General features: G+C 35.9%; 1 protein-coding gene across 4 annotated transcripts in view; it reads right to left on the reverse strand.

Moving 5' to 3' along the window:
- The window catches only part of LOC114052057 (IQ domain-containing protein K-like), a 138,516-nt gene that overhangs the window by 76,663 nt on the left and 39,358 nt on the right, over positions 1-22,495 (reverse strand). For all 4 annotated transcript variants that reach the window (XR_003570214.1, XM_027874469.1, XM_027874470.1 and 1 more), the window contains exons 5-6: positions 8,584-8,636; positions 8,366-8,443 (exon numbers count right to left, since the gene is read on the reverse strand). Coding sequence is in view for 3 of the 4 variants with exons in the window: in XM_027874469.1 (XP_027730270.1) it covers positions 8,366-8,443; positions 8,584-8,636 (131 nt within the window). In the remaining variant the exon portion in view is untranslated. The remainder of the gene's footprint in view (positions 1-8,365; positions 8,444-8,583; positions 8,637-22,495) is intronic.

The following is a 22,495-nucleotide window of genomic DNA, read 5'->3' on the forward strand; positions in this document are numbered from 1 at the left end:
ACCCTGTGGAGTTCTCATTTTTCATTTAGCAGCTTCTGAATTTTCATCAAACCAATCTTGATGTTTGCAAGTGTTCTGACCCAGATGAGCAAATGCAGTGCTATACACCAAATCCCTGAAAGCTGTCCATTCTTTTTTTACTCCATTGTTGCCAACTGTGTGTTGGCTCAACTTTCCCTTCAAGTTAGCAACAAACTGTTCCCTCTCAGAGAAGACCTGTTGACATTAATTCTGATAGTCATTTTGCCTTGTGGCTGCTGCTTTTGCTGAATGTAAATATTTAGAATAGAGAGGATAAGTTTATGATCAGTCCAGCACCCTGCACCACACATTGCCTTTGCCACTCTCACATCCCATCTGTCTCTTCTCCTTACAATCACATAGTCCATTAAATGCCAAATGTTTGCTGTGAGGGTGCATCCATGAAGCTTTATTGCATTTAGTAAATGGAAGACAGTGTTGGTGATGAGAAGGTCATGAGATGCACAAGTCTTCAGTAGTAAGTGACCACTGCTGTTGCTGTTTCCTACTCCATTCCTCCCTAGGACTTCCTGCCAAGTCTGGTAGTCTGAGCCTACCCTAGCATTAAAGTCACCCAGAATTATAAGCTGGTGCTCTTTTCGCACATTGATGATAAGGGTCTCCAGGTCTTCATAAAATTTTTCTTTGACCTCATCAGGGTTCATCATGGTGGGAGCATAGGCACTGATGATGGTGCCATGATATTTTCCTGCAAGTGGTAATCATGAGTCTGTTATTCACTTCTTTTGGGAGGCATATAAGCTTGCTGAATAGATTAGTTTGATTGCAAAACCTACACCAGCTTCACAGTGCTCCCCTTCACTGTGACCACTCCAGAAAAACATGTATCCAGCTTCAACTTCAATAAGCTGGTCTTCACGCACCAGCCTTGTTTAATTCAGGGCTGCTATTTGGATGTGATACCTGCTGAGTTCTCTTGCAACAAGAGCTGTTCACCTTTCAGGTCCACTAGATTTTGATTTTGTGTTGTCTGTAAGTGTGCGTACATTCCATGTAACAATTGTTAGTGAGTCTTTCCAGACATTTTTGTACATTTTTTTGGCATTTTGACTTCAAGGTGGGATCCCCAGGCTGTGGTAATCAGGCCAGGGCTGGGTAAGCAAACAATTTTTAGGGCATTTTTTCTAGTCCCTTCCTCACACCAGTAGGTGAGCAGTGCAATCCTTAAAAAGCTGCTCAGACACCCAGGGGGATGCTGAATCCCAGTGCTTCTTCCAGTGAAAAGACGACCTTATGTCCTGGGCCACCTCTGTGCAGTATGGTGACTACGGCTCCCAGTGTATCCACACCTGCTGCTTCATCCCTTGCCTGTTGCCACAGGACTTTGAGATAGGTAAAAACGGTGAAATGGTATGGGTGATGTCTTCTGATTCATGTGTAAGTTGGATTCAAATGAGGCAGAATTGCATGAAGTCATCAGCCTCCCTCTCTCCTCCAGAGTCATTACAGTCCAGTGGCAGGACAGAGTCAAGATGTCTGGTGATGGCTCAAGATGCAGTGGATGACCTTGGCATCTTTGATGTCTAACCAAGCTCAAAGCGCTCCACAGCGCCTGCTTCAGCTGCCTTCATGGCCATTGGAACAGATTGTTCTCATCCACCCATTCCACCAGGGGAAGTCTTCACATGCTTGGGGTAGACACCTCCCTAACTCACCAACGGGTTTGAGACCCGTTGTTACCCTCAACCTTGTTTAGCTCATCTGCTGAAACAGTTTACTGGGGTGTGGCTGCTGCGCATGCTATAGCTTCTTAGAGCCACAGGTGAGAGTTAAATGAAACAGGTGGACACCAGGAAAGCAGCCCTGAAAAGGGCTCCCTAGCCTTCACACCAAAGGCACTACACCAGACTTCATGTAAGGAAAAAGCTTAAGAGCAATCATAGCTGTCCACAAGTGAAATGGGCTACTGTTCCCCTTCACTGAAGGTATTAATTAGAGATTGGGTGACCATTGTCAAGGTAGAGGGGATTCCTCTTCAGGTAAATGATGGGTGAGATGTCCTATGAGGTCCTTTGTAACTGAGGTTTTGTGATCCTATGATAACTATGACTGTGCCATATCCTACGACTTAATGAAATAAAATGAAGGGAGATGTGCAAGGTATGTATGCTGGATATGCCTAGACATATCATAATGTCTCAAAAAAAATTTGGTGTTTTCTGTCTAATTTTTAAAGTTTGCATTTTAAAGTAAAGTTTTTAATTTTTTAAAAATAAATTTAGTTAAATTTTAGTGTTTTTTAGTTTGATAAATAAAAATAACATCCATTATTAGGTATTCCATAAATGTTTGCCTTTAAAAAATAATAAAATCCCCTGGGGGCACATTCTAATGAAATGAGCTGCTGCACACCTGTTTTCTGACTTTCGTTAAACTAGAAACATCAGCAAAAGAAAATGCACTGTGAAGTGTATAAGATGGGACCACCCACATCAAGCTTTTCATATGAGTGAGAATGGACAGAAACTTTACATTTCAGTAGATTCTAATTCTCAAAACAATTTGTTTCTTCTGTTTCAACTCAACATTCTATCTCCTACCTCTGCACATTCCCATAAACCCTCTCCCATACCTGGAACATGCTCCCTCCTCATCTTGGCCTCTCAGAATTTTTATCTTCTTTTCATGCTTTCTGCAGGTACCACCTTCTTTCTGAAGCTTTTCCAGATTCCCAATTTTCTTTTTTCTTTCTTTTTCTTTTCTTTTTTGCTTTTTGGTGAGGCAATTGGGGTTAAGTGACTTGCCCAAGGTCACACAGCTAGTAAGTGTTAAGTGTGTGAGGCCGCATTTGAACTCAGGTCCTCCTGACTCCAAGACTCTATCCACTGAGCTACCTAGCTGCCCCCAGATTCTCCTATTTCTTGATGCTCTCTTCTTCCTCAAATTACTTTATATATTATACTTAGTTGTATAAATGTTGCAGCTTCCCAGAAGAATATGAGCTACTTTATAGGAAAACAGTCTCTTTTTTGTCATGCCCATGACAAATTGTGACCAACTCACGGGAGACATTTACTAAATGTCTATTGAATTGAATTAAATTTTTAAAAAGATGTTCATATTAAGACATCAAATGTTCAGTCTCCTGAGTCACTCTAAAAAATACAGACAGAAATCCACACATACAGAACACAACTAGACCAATGTTCCGAATTTTTTTCATCAACATTGCACGACAGTCTAATGTCTTACTCTGAAACCATTTAATTATGGATTTTAGAGGGAAAAAACATTTTTTAACACATACTATTTAATTTCTGATACTGGAAGCCCAAGATATTTCCCTTCTGTTATAAAACTGAACACAAGGATGGGCTTGTACTAATGTACAAAGTGTTGTTTTAATTTTTGCCTCTGTATTTTGGTTTAAAAAAAAAATGCCTCTCAGTGATGCAAAAGTCCTGCCTTACAGGTTTTTGTCTTACAGCAGAGGACTTGGTTGGAAAGCCATTTCACCATAAGTAATCTTTTCTTCTTTCTTCTAAAATACAGTTTTTGTTTCACTGGAGTTCTTACTTTTAACAATGTCTTTCATGAATTTTATCCCTAGGGATATGAGATTAGAAAGCCAGCAGTAGACCTTTGAACTTTGTGCCTGTTTTTCTGCAAGTGAATCTGAACAAATCTCAAGTCTATTGTTTTTGACCCATAAGGAAAACTAAATTTTACTCAGCCTAAAAATTACAGGCAATGGTTTCTAAATTTCTAACTAGTCGGTCCCATCTAAAGTACAAAATGAACCTGGAACTGGGTTGTGCTATTAGGAGCATAGTATATAGAAGATATACCATTCAGTTCATGACTATGTACAAGACATAAAATGTAGAGAAAAGAATATGCCACTTAAAGAGAAATAAGTAAGCAACTAAGGAAAATTGCATTTCTTCATTTTATAGCTAAAGGAAATGAGGCTCAGAGTGGTTTGCTCAACAGCCCAGTGGTTCCCAAAAGAACTCTCAACCTTTCTTACTAAACAATCCCTCCTCCAAAGATAAAGTAACCATTTGAGGAATACTACCAATATGTTCTCTTCCAAAGGGGAAAAACACTATTTCTTTTCCTTAATGCCTTTTTTAACATGATAAATTATAATCTCCAACAATATCTCCAAGAGGCATCTCAAACTCAAGACATCCAAAACAGAAAACTTACTCCTTCTCCTAACTTGCCTCTTTCTGTCGAGGACATCACAATCTTTTCATTTAGCTAATTATGCAATCTCGGACCCATCCTTTACTCTCCTCTTCCCTAGCCTTCACATCCAGTCAGTTGCCAAGTCTTGTTAATTCTACTGCATAATCTCATATCCATTCCCTTTTCTGTACTAACATACCTGCCCCCCTAGTACAGACCCAATCATTTCTCCCTTGTACTATTAACAACATCCTCCCTGTCTCCTATCTCTCCTCTCTCCAAATCATTCCCCAAATAGCTGGCAAAGTGATATTCTTTTTTAAGTAATTTTTAAAATGTTTTGATATTCTGTACTTAACAGACACTAATTAACACGTGCATTTCCTCATACAAAGAACAATAGAAAGATTGCATAAGAAACTGTGAATCTCTATTATAAACAGCTTGCATCTTTTTTAAAAAAGAAAAAAGTTAGATTTAAATCTTTCCTGCTTGCTTGTATCCCCCTCCAAACTGCCTTCTGTTCTCTTCTGTTTTATAAATGCTACATTACTATCACTCTTCTCCTTGTCCTCCTAAAATTTTCCCTTGACATTAAAAAGAAAATAAAAGTCCTTTCTTGTGTCCAATAAGTCCAGTTAAGTAAAGAAAATCCACATGTAGGTCACATCTAAAAATATATATCTTGTTTTAAATCTCACGTCCATGAACTCTACCAGGAGGTGGTCTTTTTGTTGTTGGTCCTCTGGAGTTGTGGGGGCTCATTGCATTGATTATAATTCTTAAGTCTTTCAAAATTACTTTTCCTGGGGGCAGCAAGGTGGCACAGTGGATAAAACTCCAGCCTTGGAGTCAGACGGACCTGAGTTCAAATGCGGCCTCAGACACATAACACTTAACTAGCTGTGTGACCCTGGGCAAGTCACTTAACCCCAATTGCCTCACCAAAAAAAAAAAAAAAAAAATTTATTTTTCCTTCCAGTGCAGTAGTCAATATATAAATTGTTCTCCTAGGTCTGGTCACTTTGCTCTGTACCATTTCATACAAGTCTTCCCATGTTTTTCTGAATCCACCCCTCCTTATTTCTTATGGCACAATAATATTCCATTACATTTATGCACCATAATTTATTCAGCCATTCCCCAATTGATAGGCACCTAATTATTTTTCTAGTTCTTTGCTACAATAAAAAATATTGCCATAAACAACAATTTTTACATGAGTCCTTTCTCTTTGTATCATATGCCTAGGAGTGCTATCACTGGGTCAAAAGATATACACAATTTGGTGACTTTCTGAGTATAATTCCAAATTATTTTCCAGAAAGGCTAGACCATTTCACAACTCCACCAACTGGGAATGGGTGTGCCTGCACTCCTCTATCACCTCTAACAACTGTCATTTCCCTCTTTTGTAATCAAAGCAGTATTACTAAAGCATAGGTCTGTCCACGGCATGATCCTACTTAAACTCCAGTGGTATTTCTTCTTGCCTCTAGGACAAAATGTTAACTCCTGTTTGGCTTTTAAAGAAAGCCCTTTGGAATCTAGCTCCAGGCTTATTGAACATTACTCTCCTTCACCTTCTCTACATTCTAGACAACCTGGCCTACCTGCTGTTCCCTGTAAATGACTTTTGATCTACCTCTAAGTATCTGTACAGGCTGTCCCTCGTGCCTGACATAAGTGCTCCCCCTATCTACACCTCAGCTCAAGGGCCATTTCCTACATGAGATTCTTCCTAATTCCCCTAGTAGCTATTGCCCTCCCCTTAGAACTGATTTTGTATATATTTTGTATTTAATTTTCTATTAACATTTTTTCTATTAGTAGACTGTAAGCTCCTTGAGGGGCTATTTTTGTCCTTATATCCCCAATTCTTAGCACAGTTCACACATAGTAGGCATTTAACAAATACTAGTTGAATTGAAGTTTTAAGCCCTGTAGAATCAAAATGGGAAATAAGGATTTTTAACATACTCCATTTGGTATGGTGACATGCAAAGAAAACCACTTTCTTCTGGTTTTCCTCCTACTTATCCGACTGCACCTTCTCAGTTTCCTTTATTTGATCCTCCTCCAAATCACACCCTCTAACCATAGGTGTGCCTCAGGGTTCTGCCCTGGGACCTCTTCTTTTCTCTCATTATACTACTTCACTTGATGATCTCATCAGCTCCCATGGATTTAATTACCATCTCAATGTTGATGATTCTCAAATCTCAAATATTTTGCCTTAACCTGACCTCTCTGCCCACTTCACATCTCCAACTGCCTTTCAGACTTATCAAACTAGATATCCAACATGTCCAAAATCAAACTCATTTATCTTTCCTCCCCTATACCCTTCCTACCTCCTACCTCCCCTGTTACTATAAGAGGGCAACACCATGCTCCCAGTCCCCCAGGCTCACAACCTATGAATCATGCTGAACTACTATCTCTCATGCCCTTACCCCCCCATATCCCAGTTTCTGCCAAGGACAATCAATTTCACATCTGCAACATCTCTTGAATATGCCCTCTTCTCTCATGATTTGTTGGTGGGCCTGCCTGCCTCAAGTTTCTCCCCACTCCAATCCATCCTTGTACAGCCACCAAAGTGATTTTCCTAAAGAATGAATCTGACCATGTCATCCCCCTACTCAATAAACTCCAGTGGTTCCATATCACCTCCAAGGTCAAATACAAAATCCTCTTTGGCATTCAAAGACCTTCATATCCTAGACCCCTCCTATCTTTCCAGTCCTCTTATAGTACACCTTACTACCAGACACATACTCTTCAGTCCAGTGACACTGCCCACCTTTCTATTCCATGAATAAGACACTTCATCTCTTGGCTTCGGACATTTTCTCTGGCTGTCCCCCGGGTCTGTAATGTTCTCCCTCCTCCTCTCTGACTACTAATCTCCTTGGCTTCCTTTAAGTCCCAACTACAATCTCATCTCCTATGGGAAGCCTTTCCCAACTCCTAGGGCTCTCCTTCTCTTAATTATTTCCTATATATATTTCCTATATATAGCTTGTTTATACACGTTTGTTTGCTTATTATGTCCCCCATTGGACTGTGAGCTCTTTGAGCGAAGGGACTGTCTTTTGCCTCTTTTTGTTTCTACAATGCCTGCAACAAAGTAGGTGGTTAATAAATGCTTATTGACTGACAAACTGTCTGAATACTGAACTGGGAGCCAGAAGAATTAAGGTATAATTCTGGTCCTGTAGCCCATTCAGAATGTGTCCTCGATAAATCACTTTGCATCTGTTTACAAAATAATGTAAGATTCATAAAATAAGGAGGGCAGAAAAAGACCATATGTGAAAAATACATCAAAGCAATATACTTAGGATTTATTACTTCTCTAGATTTGTCAATGACTTATCTTTTATGCTACCTAAAATTTACAAATACAAAACTGCATGTAAATGTATTGAGAAGATGCATCAGTTAAAATAAGGCTCAAAAATAGCTTCGTATTTCATTTTAAAAAATCTTTCTGATATAATAAATGAGTATAGCACCTCCAGGATTGTATACAAAAACCTCTGTTTGGCATTCAAAGGCCTTCATAACCTAGGCCATCCCCCACCTTTCCAGTCTTCTCATACCTTACACTTCCTCCATGTACTCTTCAATCCAATGATAATGGTCTCCTTGCCATTCCATGAAAAAACATTCCATCTCTCTGCTCCCAGCACTTTCTGGGGATGTCCCTCATGTTTGGATTATTCTCCTTCCTTATCGCTATCTCCTGGCTTCCTTGGCTTCCTTCAAGTCCCAGATAAAATTTCACATTCTACAGGAGGCCTTTCTAAATCCCTCTTAATTCTAGTGCCTTCCCTCTATTAATTATTCCTATTTATCTTGTTTGTACATATTTGTTTGCTTATTGTATCCCCCAGTGGATTGTGAGCTCCTCAACGGCAAGAACCATCTTTTGCCTTTCTTTGTATCCCCTGTGTATCAGGCAGTGCCTGATACACAGTAGACACTTAATAAATGCTTACTGACAAGTAGAAATATGCTTACACTTTGCTAAAATAAACTCAGAGAGGCACAGAAATAAACACAATTGATTTGAAAACCTACCTGAATTTTAGCAGCGAGTTTACCTAAATTAGAGAGTTAGTTTTAACACCACTTTACAATTAGGTATAAGTTACTCAAAAAGATATCTGACAGTACTTACTGAATCTTTAGCCAATCTGCCACAAATGGAATTGAGAAGAATTCTGTGAATGGCTCATCTATCCTCTTTGGATTCTGGCTGATCATTATGCCATAATATTTGGTTGGAATGAAAAAAACAAATAAGTATTCATCTTAATTGTTACAATCCACATTACAAATTAACATTGCTGAAATATTATTAGGGATGCTGAATATTCAAAAAGATAAAGAACTTACTTGTATAACCACTCGGTTAGAAAATCACAGGCAATAAATTTTGTTTTTTTCCGCTGAAGAGAGAAGAGAGTTTCATATTACGTACCTATTGCAATTGATTACATGTCTATAAAGTACAGAGGAAGAGAGGCTAATTGATTGCTTTTGTTAGATAAAATATGCATGAGAGTCTACTTTAGTTTTGTAAGTACTAGTCAGCAGCAGAGCTTAAATGAATGTTCAAGATTTACAGAGCTAGATCTAAGTAAAAACATTCCTTAAACAGAATTGGTATTTTTTTTAATTCAGTCTATGAAGCTTTTTACTGAGCAAAAATGCTCAATCCTTTTTTTTTTCCCCAAAAGTCATTTTTATAAAAAAAATCAAGGACTCCTAAACAACATGTTAGGATAATTCAATTAAATTCAATGAACATTTATTTTGTTTGTTGATTTTTTTAAAATTATTGAGCATTTATTTGCTCTCTCTCCCACTTCTTTCCCCAAGAGAAAAAAGAGAAAAACAAAATCCTTGTAACAAACATGCATAGTCAAGCCAAACAAATTCTCATACTAGACATATCCAAAAATGTATGTCTTATTCTGCACCAGTGAGTCCATCACCTCTCTGTCAGGAGGTAGATAAAATTCTTTATCATTAGTCTTCTAGAACCAAAGTTGATCAGAATTTTTAAGTCTTTTAACATAGTGTGTTTTTACAAGGTTATTGCTATAGCATAGACTGTTCTGTTTCCACTTCACTTTGTATTAGTTCATACAAGTCTTCCCAAGGTTTCTTCAAAACCATCTCTTTCATCATTTCTTACAGAACAATAGTATTCTATCACATTCATAAACCATAATTTGTTCAGATTTTCCCCAAATGATAGGCACTTCCTTAGTTTCCACTTCTTTCCCTCTACAAAAACTGTTGCTCAAAATGTTTTCATACATAAAGGACCTTTCTTCTTTCTTTGATCTCTTTGCATATAGGCCTATTAGTGGTATACCATTCATAATATTTTACCATCCTCCTTCATTACGTTTTACAAATAACTTGTATTCTAAGCCAATGTTGCCCTTGACAGCTATTTCTTTCTAGCAAAAAGATGAAATGTTTGCTGCCTAAGATAGGTGGTTTCTGGATTTGTTTGACCTCCTCACTCTGACTATTACTTTACATTGGTTAAAATTTTTCAGGAAATAAGGATGAAGCCAAGTTTTGTTTGTTTGTTTGTTTTCATTTCTTAATTTTTGGCATTGATAGATTATTTAAATAGGGCAGGTTAAAGCTTTTTGCAATTATTTATGTTGCCTGCTTCTCATCTTTATCCTTCTAACCTGATACTGATTTTGTCTTGCTTTGCAAATAGTTGATTTTGATGTGACTCCCATATTAATAACTAAAAATTCTTAAGTATAGGAAGATGCTGGCAGCATAGTAGAGAGAACACTGAATTTGAAGTTGGACTTGAGAGTCAGAAACTCTGGCTTTAAATTCAGGCTCTGCCACTTAGTACTTGTGTAATTTGGGCAACTTATGTTACATGTCTGAACCTCAGTTTCCTTATCTGTAAGTGAGAGAATTGAACTAGATCACCTCTAAGGTCTCTTTTAGCTACAGATCTCTGATCCTATGTTATTATTTAAAAAAAATTTAATAATGTTTTATTTTTCCCAATTATGTATAGAAACAATTTCTAACATTCACTTTTTAAAATTTTGAGTTCCAAATTCTCTCCCGCCCCTCACCCTTCCCTTAGAGGTAAGCAATTTGATACAGGTTATACATGTGCAACCATGCAAAACATATTTCCATATTAGTCATGTTGTGGAAGAAAACACAGACCAAAAAAACTCAAGAAAAAAATTAGACTCCATCAGTTCTTTCTATGGAGGAGGATAGCATTTTTCATCACAAGTCTTTTGGAACTGTCTTGGATCACTGTATTCCTGAGAATAGCTAGGTCATTCACAGTTGATCATTATATAATATTGTTGTTACTGTGTACAATGTTCTCCTAGTTCTGCTCACTTCACTGTATCAGTTCATGTAAATCCAGGTTTTTCTGAAATTATCCTGCTTGTCATTTCTTATAGCACAATAGTATTCCATTACAATCATATAGCACAACTTGTTCAGCCATTCTCCAACTGATGGGCATCTCCTCAATTTCCAATTCTTTGTCTCCACAAAAATTGTTGTTATAAATATTTTTGTTCAAATACATCCTTTCCCTTTAAAAAAAACTTTCCTTGGGATATAGACCTAGCAGTGGTATTGCTGGGTCAAAGAATATGCACAATTTTATAGCCCATTGGCATAGCTGCAAATTGCTCTCCAGAATAGTGATGTTATATCCAATAAAAGAAATTACCAAAAAAGGATGATCAAGAGAGCAATAATTTATGGAAGAAATGCTTACTTTCTCATCTTTATTAAAATTTTATAAAGTATTTACACATGCATCAAAGGTATCCTTGAAAATATGAGGTGGTTATCGATAGGCTTTCACAAATTATTTTTTATAATCGATCACCTCTTTAGCGATAAAAAGATAAAGAGAATACAAACACCACTGTAGTTGTTTTCTGTTGTTTTTTTTTTATTTTTAAGTATTTGACTTGATAAAGCAAAATGTAATCTTAAAGGTTCCTTTCTAGCAAGGATACTCCCATTAATGTATGTGGACATAGGACACTAGTATCTGCTAGAGAGAAGAAAGCAATTATAGTCAGAAAAAGCAGTGATGCTATTGCTGTCATAGTGGTTCTTGAGCTAGAACACCTACCAGTACAGGCTGACAGGGCAGATACCACTGTTCCTAACCCCACGCATGGGCAGCATGAGAGACACACTGGCCTACAGAGCAAGGACAAAATACAGAGATGCCCTAACAGAATATGTGGCTAGGAGAGGAAACCAGAAATGGTGATCCTGAGTCTCATCCTTTGTCTTCCTTCTCTACCTTCCCCTTTTCCCATCCCTGCTCTCTCCAGGGAAAGATGAATCTATTTTTCCAATCTTTGCCTTTTAAGAGTTTGTGGACAATTTTACCATTTGTTTAAAAAGAAACTGGTTTCTCTAAAGACAACATTCATTGAAATACTAGAGGCTGATAGATGGTGCAATGGATAAAGTTCTGGACCTGGAGTCAGGAAGACCTGAATTCAAATTCAGCCTCTGATACTTGGTAACTGTGTGACCCTGGACAAGTCACTTAAATGCTATGTGTCTCAGTTTCCTCAACTGTAAAACAGGAATAATAATAGCAACTCTTTCTCAGGGTTTTTGCAAGGTTCAAATGAGACAATATTTGTATAGTGCTTAATACAGTGCCTGACCCATAGTAGGCACTTAATAAATGACTGTTCCTCTGCTCTTCTGATTTGTATGTGTCCCTGGAAGATTAAATATAGCCAAGACAGAAGTTATGGTCAATGAGGTATAGAGGGAAAGATACTGATAGATTTTAATATGGCTGAGAGGCATTTCTTGGCACAAAGTTGGGATTTAAAGCAAAAGAAAATTTTATTGATACATATTTTGATAGCTTCCCAAAAGTGAAACCATACCTAAACCCACTGAACCTTAAAAAGTACTGGTGAGAAGTGGGTCTATAAATGAGTTGGAGTAGCTTTCTGAGGCAGCTGTTTCACAACTATCATGCATAAAAATCTCACAACAAATGTGGCAAAGCAGAAATATTAAACACATCATTTGCTGACACAACAAAATAAAAAGCATAATCAAATAAGGGAATGTGAAGAACACATCCAATGAAGAATAAATACTATTATACTAAAGAATATGTGGATCAAAGAACAAATCATAAAAACAATAAATAATTTCATCAAGGAAATAGCACAATGAGAACAGATCGAATTTTGGGGATGCCACCAAAGCAGTCCTTAAGAGAAAGTTTATTATTCTTAACAAAAAGAGGGAAAGAAGGCCTCCTACTAAACTCATACAGTATGAGACAATTATGATCCTAATACCTATACCAGGGGGAAATAAAACACAGAGGGAAAAACTATAGGTTAATATCTCCAATGAATATTATGATTCAATAATGTTGAATAAAATGTTAACAAAGATGGTATAGTGATATATTTAATTATATATTTATATTCTTATTATCTATATTTATATATTCTTATTATATATATTTATTTGTATTCTATGACAAGTTGGATTTATACCAGTAATGCAGGGTTGGTCCAATATTAGGAAACCTATTAGCAAAACAGACCATTTTAATAACTAACACAATAAAATTACATGATTATATCAACAGATGCAGAAAATGCTTTTTTTTTTTGGGGCAAGGCAATTGGGATTAAGTGACTTGCCCAGGGTCACACAGTTAGTAAGTGTCAAGTATCTGGTCTGAGGCTGGATTTGAACTCAGGTCCTCCTGACTCCTGGGCCGGTGCTCTATCCATTGCGCCCTCTATCCACTAGCTGCCCCTAGAAAACGCTTTTGACAAAATACAGCATCCATTATGTTTTTAAAAATTAAAACACATATCATTAAATGGTCCTTACTTTTTATGATAAATGCATCTATCTAAAACCAAGATTAAGTATTATCTATAATGGAGAAACACTAGAGTTTTTTTCAGAAATACTAGAAGTAATAGAAGAATTCCACTATTGCTACTATTATTTGATACATTTCTAAAAATACTAACTATAGCAATAAGACAAGAAAACACATAGGCAATAAGGAAAAAAATGACCACTTTTGCAAATGATAAGATGGTTTACTTAGATAACCCTATAAATTCAACTAAAATTGTATTGAAATAATAACTTCAATAAAGTAAGCAGAATATAAAATAAACTTACTTAAATCATCAGCTTTTTTGTATACTACCTACAAAACCCAATAGGAAGAGATAGAGAAATAAATCCCATTCCAAAAAACTACAGAATGCATAAAATATCAGTCATCCTACCAAAAGACACACAGGAATTATATGACTATAGCTACAAAAAGACTCTTTAGAGAAATAAAGAAAAACTTAACTAATTAGAGAGTTATTAATTGCCCATGGTTGAGTCATGCTCACATAATAAAAACTGAAATACTACCTAAGTGACTATATTTCACCACATAATCTTCGCCAGTGAATAATCATTGCACCCCGGTTTGTTTGTTTTTTTCAGTCCAAAAAGTGGTTTATAACCTTTCATCAAATCCAGACTTAGACATTTACCAGCTATGCAACCCTCAGCAAGCTACTTAATCTCTGTTTCCCTCAATTTCCTCATAAGGAGTAATAATAGCATCTACCTCCCAGGGTTTTTGTAAGGTTACAATGACATAATATGCATAAGGCATTAAGCATGGTGCATAGCATATAGTAGGTGCTTAATAAATGGTTGTTCAATTAAAATCTAAGTCTATATGACCAATAGGTGAATTTGTTTTCCTTACTGATACTTAATTGTTACAAAAAAGGGCTTTGGAGGGAGGAAAGTAGCGATAGGGACACAAAATAAGAAAAAAAGAAAGAAAATGTCAATGAAATATTAAAATATATAGACAAATGGAGAAGGAAAGTCAAAAGGGCACACAGATAAATAGCATTCTGTTTATATCCTGTTATATTTAATATATATGTTAAAAACTAGCTAGTGTTAATTAGCCTAATTAGCATGATGTTCAACTTTGTAAATTATTACCTTTTTCTTTTTTATGTAAATAGAAATATTCATATGTGATGGTTTGTCAAGTTCATAATATTAAAAAATGAAGAAAAAAGTAGTCTACATTTGCTGCCTCCACTTCACCATCCACTTTTCAATGCTTTGCAATCTGGTTTCTCACCCAGCCATTCTATTGATACTGCCTCTCAAAGGTTACCAATGATTTCTTAATTACTAAATCTGATGATCTCTTCTCAATCTTCATCCTTATTCATCAGTCTTCAGTTTCTAACACACCCTCTCCTTCCACCCCTTAGGAAGTCAATAAACATCTGTTAAGCACCTCATTTGTGAGGTGCTTTTCACATGACTTATTTTTTATATATCTGAGTCTATCTTTCATTCTTAGTCTCTTTTGGTGGTTCATCATCAGCCTATCAGCCCCTAATCATGGGGAATCCCTTAAAGGCTCTGTTTTTGGTCCATTTCTTTCTTTACACTCTCTCCTACTGACTTTTCTCTCTCTCTTACCCCTTTAACTAATCAGTTTTCAAACCTTTCAATTTTATCATCTATCCCTTTCAAGTCATCTTACCTGGAGTACTCCAAGTCTCCTAAAAGCAATCTGCTCTCTCTTTCTTTCTTTCTTTCTTTCTTTCTTTCTCTGTCTTTGTCTCTCTCTTTCTCTCTCATGTATCCTCCACACAATCACCAAGATAACGTTACTAAGGTAATAGTCTGACCCTCTTACTAACCAGCTCAAAAATCTTTATTTAGGAGCAGCTACCAACTGCTTCTGAGGTAAAATACAAACTTTAATAGGGCATTTAAGGACCTTCATAATTTGCTTTCAATATACTTTCCTAGCCTTCTTTCACATTATTCTTCCTCATACACACTTACATTCCAGTCAAACAGAACAACTTGCTTTTCCCCAAATTCAATATCATCTCCTCCTTCTGTGCATTCACATAAGCTGTGCTCTATGACAATAACAGACCTACTCTTCCTCTCCCCTTTTCTGAATCCTTATTTCCCTTTAAGTCTTCAGGTGCCACTTTGTTCAGTTGTTTTCCCTTATTCTCTCAACTAAAAGTGTTCCCTTCCTCCTCAAATATTCCTAGAGCATTTTGTCTAGCCCCCTCCCTTGCCCACATCATTCCCTATCTTGTATTGCAATCATTTGTATAGGTATTGCATTATATAAACACATAATATTCCATATTTTGGACTCCTATTGTTTTCAAAGTACTTTAAACATGGTTAGCACTCAATAAATGTTCATTAAATTTAACTGAATCACCAAAAGCTTTTTGGGGGAAAAATGGATTTGAAATGCTATTTATAAGATAATAAAATAAAAATATACTGGACCATGAAACATTGCACTGGATTTCAAGATCAAGAGTCACTTCAAAGTTGCATTATTAATCAAAATAAGAAAATACTTATACAGGAATAAAATATATATATATATAACCAGAATAAATGGTTTTATTATCATTTAAACAAAACAACAATTGTACATCTAATGAAAGTATCTCTTTCTTCTTACAAAAGAAGCACTGTTCCTGTTGGCATTTATAGCAGCATTTTGTTAGTAAGATTTCACTCTGCATAGAAAGCACAGTGTCTGTTAATATGCACTTTAAAAATAGTCAAATTATCTTACATATAAGTGCAATGCATACAGATGTAATCACTTTTGATGCAAAGAAATAAAATGGAAGAAATCATGTTGTCCTTCCATTCTGGATAAGCTTAGACGTGTTATGCATACTTAGGCATGCAGGAACAGTGAGGATATTGTTCAGTTGTTGTTTAGCTTAAAAATTATCAACTGAGTGGCTGCAAGAGAGAAAAGAAAACAAACGAACAGGGAGACGAGGAGAGACAGGAGAAGCAGTACAGAAAAAAAGCAAAAAGAAATATTAAGGCAGTGCGTGCTAAGTGGTTTATATAACTTGGACAAATATATGTTAATCAAGATCAATATAGAAGCTGTCCACAACCAAGCTGTAAAGACAAGGAGTAGAATACTGGATGAAATACTTAGAATAAGGGGATAGGAATCAAGGATGAAAAACAACGAATTAGAAACAAAGAATAATTGTATATTAAAGAAGGAAAATAGCAGCATTAGAATACAAGAGTACAAATAAAGAAGGGGTGCCAATTCAGTCAGAATTTGGTATCGGATAGATGGACTTTTCTGCCGGACATGAATAAAGGAGACAAATGAATAAATGACTCAAGAACAGTGACAGAAAAAACTAGAAACTGACTAACATAATTCCACCCCAGAAAAGAGGGTCAAGAAGCAAAGGTTACAAACTATTCTAAGAAGAAGGAATCCCATTGTATACCCAGTTAAAAATGATAACTAAATGACTGAACCATGGATATTATCATAATAAAAACAATAAATGTTAAGTTCAAAGATTCCCCTAAATACTTATAAGGTAATTGAAATGACCTACTTTAGCTTTCATGATCTTCTCCACCCATTGCTTGGTTAAGAATTCTTACAGCCTGGCACAGTACATAGAGCACTGGCCCTGGAGTCAGGAGAACCTGAGTTCAAATCCGGCCTCAGACACATAACACACACTAGCTGTGTGACCTTGGGCAAGTCACTTAACCCCATTGCCTAGCCCCCCCCCAAAAAAGAATTCTTATAGCCATAGTGTGAAAAGTACTACCATTTCCTCTAAATTTGTTTAGGATGTTGTTCTTTTGTATATAGGAAGAGTATCCATTTGGATTCTTAATACCCTTAATGCAATAATATCAATATTGACATTTTTGCCATAACAAAACCAGAAGAAAGAGGTTGCAGTTAAAAAGAAGAACAGCTCACAGAGTCTCCTTGGAGAGGCAATAAAAGTTGGCAGAGATTTTGTTGTATACACCAAAGTAATGGAAAAAATTATTGCATGTGTTACTTGGTTATCACTGATTAGTGATAAACATTTGCACAAAGACCAACATTAAAATAATTGCAGCTTATTCACCAACATTGGTTGCTGAGGATGATTAAGTGGTAGAAAGATTTCTATAAAGAATTTGATAGGGGAAGGTAGGTAGCATAATGGAGAGGACCCTGAACTTGGAGTCAGGAAGACCTAAGTTCAAATATTGCCTCAGATACTCATTAGCTATTTAAACCTGGACAAGACATTTAACCTCTTTGTGCCTCAGTTCCTTATCTATAAAATGGACTCAATGATATCTATAGTTCCTTCTAGTTCTAAATCAAAGACCTTCCAAATCAAAACAACCAACACTCTGACATTGGGTGATGTCAATGAAAAGATGGGAAAATATGAAGTAGTGGAGAAATATATGGAAAAGTATAATTCAGGAGAAAAATATCAAAGAAGCCTTACAGATGATGTAGAAAGAAGCCTCAATGCTCCGCTATGAATACGTTCTTAAAAAAAAAAGACATTGGATGGTGCCTATTGGGTGAATACCAAATCACCTCACAAAAGATGAAACTGACATTTTAACAGACAGAAAAAGACTTTTTATGCATTTTAGAGTTACCACTGAGTCATTTCCCTGTGCCCAGAGAGATTATACTCATCAGAGCTAAGATCAGAATTTATAATAAATAAGGATAAAGTATTATAATAAGAAAACCATATGGCATTCAATTTTAAAAGATTTAGCCCTGAATTATTTAAACAATTTATTGAAATTCAAAAATAGAAAATGGACAACAAAAATTTGACAATATGTTTGCATCCAGATGTCAAACAACTGGAAACTAATGATCAAAAGAACCCTGAAAGTACATTAGTCAGCAAATATTTGACTGGACAAATGGAGAAAAATAGCTCCTAATGGTAACACCAAGTTAGATTATAAGCTGGTCTGTAAAATCTTTTGAAGAAGGATGATGAACAATTAAGAGCAAAATTTCATAAAGCAAAGATAAACGAGGCAGCTAGATGGTGTAGTGGATAGAGCTCAGGAGGACCCAAGTTCAAAACTGGCCTCAGACACTTGACACTTACTGGCTGTGCGACCCTGAGCAAATTACTTAACCCAGATTGCCTCACTAAAAAGCAAAAAAAAAAAAAAAAAAGATAAGTAGTGGAGGGCAAAACCAGCATAAAGAAAGCTTGCCAATACAGCCAACTAAGCAAAGTCATCCTATGAGCATTTAAGGAAGAAAATGAAAGGAATACTACAAACAGCATAAACATGTAAATATTTGCAAAACCATTTTGACAAACTGTTTTCTGCATCAAGAGTTGTGAAGCCACCATATTTGGATCTCTAACATCACTGCTCTTGAGATGCTTATAGAAGACAGAGAATAGCATTAAAGAGAAGAAACAGCTGAACTGACTGATATCAAGGTATCAGAGAAGATACCAGCATCAAAAAAAATTAAAATTTTATTAATAACAAAAAAGATGAATGAGAGAATGAGTAACTATTGACTTATATACCTACTTTCCCATGTATTAAAAAAATCTTTAAGTGCTTCATCTGTACATGAACTCAGGGCATATTTGATGAGGGTATTAGGAATAAGCCTTTCTCAAGAGCTATTTCACCAGACAGTAGCCAGGTAGTAAGTACAGTGGATTAAAGCACTGTCACAATAAAGGAATTACAAAGATCTGAGTTCAAATTTGGTCTCAGACACTTACTAACTGTATGACCCCGGAAGAACCAATCTATCTCAGTTTCCTCATCTACAAAATGGGGATAAGAAACGCACCTACTTCCCAGTGCTATTGGTGATGATAAAATAATATTAAAGCACTTGCAAATCTTAAAGCAATATATAAGTTAGCTATTATTATTTTATTTTAAAATGGAACATAACTTTATCATCTCACAGCTGCCTGAAAGGTGTAGAGAATATAAGATCCTATTTGTACTTATTATTTGTTGATTACCAAAAACAAACAAACAAACAAAAAATCACATTTGATTTGGTAGAACAAAATATCACCTTACAGGCTCTTTTACAGCAAGGTAACTCCCATTTATTCTTTAAACTGGGCTACCAAAGCCCATGGTGGTTCCAAGGGCAAAGTCCAATTTTCTGGTGGGGAAGGGGTGGACATAAGGTCATGAGTAGAAACAAGCAGAGATAGTATGAAATATAGATGGTTGGGAAATGAGATGGAGGCCTGGATCTGGGCAAGATAAGAAGGAAATTCTAGAATTAAAGAGATAATAGATCCCTTTGACTACCATTTGAATCATTCGGAATTTATTGTAGTATATGGTAGAAAATGCTACTTTAAACCTATTTTCTGCCAAGCTGTTTTCCCAGAAATTCTAGTCAACTATTGAGTCCTTCCCTAAGTAGGGTTCTTGATTTTATCAAACAGTGGGCTAAGGTTGATAATTTCTGATTCTTCCTTATCCAATCTAATGATCTTTCCTATTTATTTTATTTTTAACCAGTTTTGCTGATTACTTCATCACATAGCATTTAACATGTGCTATTTTCACCTTCATTCCTACTTTTTTTCCTTTATTATTTCCCATAAGATTCTATACCAAGAGTTCTTAGCATGGGGTCCATGTATTGATTTTACAAAAAGCACTGTTTTTTTTAATTAATTAATTTATTTTTAGTTTTCAACAATCCCTTCCATATGCTTTTGAATTTTAAATTTTTCCCTCCTCCCTCCCCTCCCCGAGACAGTATGCAATCTGATATAGGCTCTACATATACATTCCTATTAAAAATGTTTTCACATTAGTCATGTTGTAAAGAAGAATTAGAACTAATAAGAGGAACCAAAAGAAAGAAGAAGCAAAACAAGAAAAAAAAAAGGAAATAGTATGCTTCAATCTGCATTCAAACTCCATAGTACTTTCTCTGGATGTGGATAGCATTTTCCATCATGAGACTTTTGGAGATGCCTTAGATCCTTGCACTGCTGAGAAGAGCTAAGTTAGTCATTGCACAATGTGGCTGTTACTGTGTACAACGTTCTCCTGGTTCTGTTCACTACATTCAGCATCGGTCCACACAAGTCTTTCCGGGTTTTGCTGAAGTTGGTCTGCTCATCATTTCTTATAGCACAACAGTATTCCATTATATTCATATACCACAACTTGTTCAGCCATTCCCCAATTGATGGGCATCCCTTCAATTTCCAATTCTTTGCCACCACGGAAAGAGCTGCTATAAATATTTTTATACATGTGGGTCCTTTTCCCATTTGTATGATCTCTTTGGGATACAGACCTAGAAGTGTTATTTCTGGGTCAAAGGGCACAGTTCCATATTGCTCTCCAAAATGGTTGGATTAGTTCACAACTCCACCAACAATGCATTAGTGTTCCAATTTTCCCACATCTTCTCCAAAATTTATCATTTTCCTGTTTTGTCATGTTAGCTAATCTGATAGGTGTGATGTGGTACCTCGGAGTTGTTTTGATGTGCATTTCTCTAATGATTTAGAACATTTTTTCATATGACTATATATAGCTTTAATTTCTTCATATGAAAACTGTCTGTTCATATCCTTTGATTATTTATCAATTGAGGAATGACTTATATTCTTATAAATTTGACTTATTTCTCTATATATTTTAGAAATGAAGCCCTTATCAGAGACATTGGTTATAAAAATTCTTTCCCAGTTTTCTGCTTCCCTCCTAATCTTGGTTGCATTGGCTTTGTTGGTGCAAAAGCTTTTCAATTTAATGTAATCAAAACTATCCATTTTGTATTTCATAATGTTCTCTATCTCTTGTTTGGTCACAAATTCTTCTGTTCTCCATAGGTCTGACAGTTAAACTATTTCTTGCTCTCCCAGTTTGCTTATAGTATCAGCCTTTATATCTGAATAATGTACCCATTTGGATTTTATCTTGGTGTATGGTGTAAGATGTTGGTCCATGCCTAGTTTCTGCCATACTATTTTCCAGTTTTCCCAGCAGTTTTTGTCAAATAGTGAGTGCTTAACCCAGAAGCCGGAGTCTTTCAGTTTATCAAACAGTAGATTAGTATAGTTATTGACTGTTGTGTCTTGCATACCTATCTATTCCACTGATCCACCACTCTATTTCTTAGCCAGTACCAAATAGTTTTGATGATTGCTGCTTTATAATACAACTTAAGATCTGGTATGGCTAGGCCACCTTCCCTAGCATTTCTTTTCATTAGTTCCCTTGATACCTTTTGTTCTTCTAAATGAATCTTGTCATTTTTCTACGTGTATAAAATAATTTTTTGGTAGTTTTGATTGGTATGGCACTGAATAAGTAAATTAACTTAGGTAGAATTGTCATTTTTATTATATTAGTTTGGCCTACCCATGAGCAACTGATGTTTTTCTAATTATTTAGATCTGACTTTATTTGTGTGAAAAGTGTTTTGTAATTGTGTTTATATAGTTCCTGGATATGTTTTGGCAGGTAGACGCCTAAATATTTTATGTCTACAGTAACTTTAAATGGAATTTCTCTTTCTATCTTCTTGTTAGGCTTTATTGGTAATATATAGAAATGCCAATGATTTATAAGGGTTTATTTTATAACCTGCAACTTTGCTCAAATTACTTATTATTTCAAGTACTTTTTTAAGTTGATTCTCTAGGATTCTCTAAGTATATCATCATATCATCTGCAAAGAATGATAGCTTTGTTTCTTCTTTGCCTATTCTAATACCTTCAATTTCTTTTTCTTCTGTTATTGCTAAAGCTAACATTTTTAGTACCATATTGAACAACAGTGGTGATAATAGACATCCTTGTTTCACCCCCGATCTTATTGGAAATGCTTCTAGCTTATTCCCATTACACATGATGCTTGGTGAAGGTCTTAGGTAGATGCTACTTATCATTTTAAGGAAGACTCCATTTATTCCTATGCTCTCTAGTGTTTTTAATAAGAATGGGTGTTGTATTCTGTCAAAAGCTTTTTCTGGGACAGCTAGGTGGTGCAATGGATAGAGCACTGGCCCTGGAGTCAGGAAGACCCGAGTTCAAAATTGGCCTCAGAGACATAAAACTCACTAGCTGTGTGACCGTGGGCAAGTCACTTAATCCTAGCCTCACCCAAAAAAACAAAAAAACAAAAAACAAAAAAAAATTTAAAAAAAGCTTTTTCTGCATCTATTGAGATAATCGTATGATTTCTGTTAGTTTTTTTGTTGATATGGTCAATTATACTGATAGTTTTCCTAATATTGAACCAGTCCTACATTCCTGGTATATATCTTACCTGGTCATAGTGTATTATCCTTAAGATAAGCTGCTGTAGTCTCTTTGCTAATATTTCAATTAA

Source organism: Vombatus ursinus, unplaced genomic scaffold, assembly GCF_900497805.2.
Source record: "Vombatus ursinus unplaced genomic scaffold, bare-nosed wombat genome assembly UNPS02014807.1, whole genome shotgun sequence".
Taxonomy (NCBI): Eukaryota; Metazoa; Chordata; class Mammalia; order Diprotodontia; family Vombatidae; genus Vombatus; species Vombatus ursinus.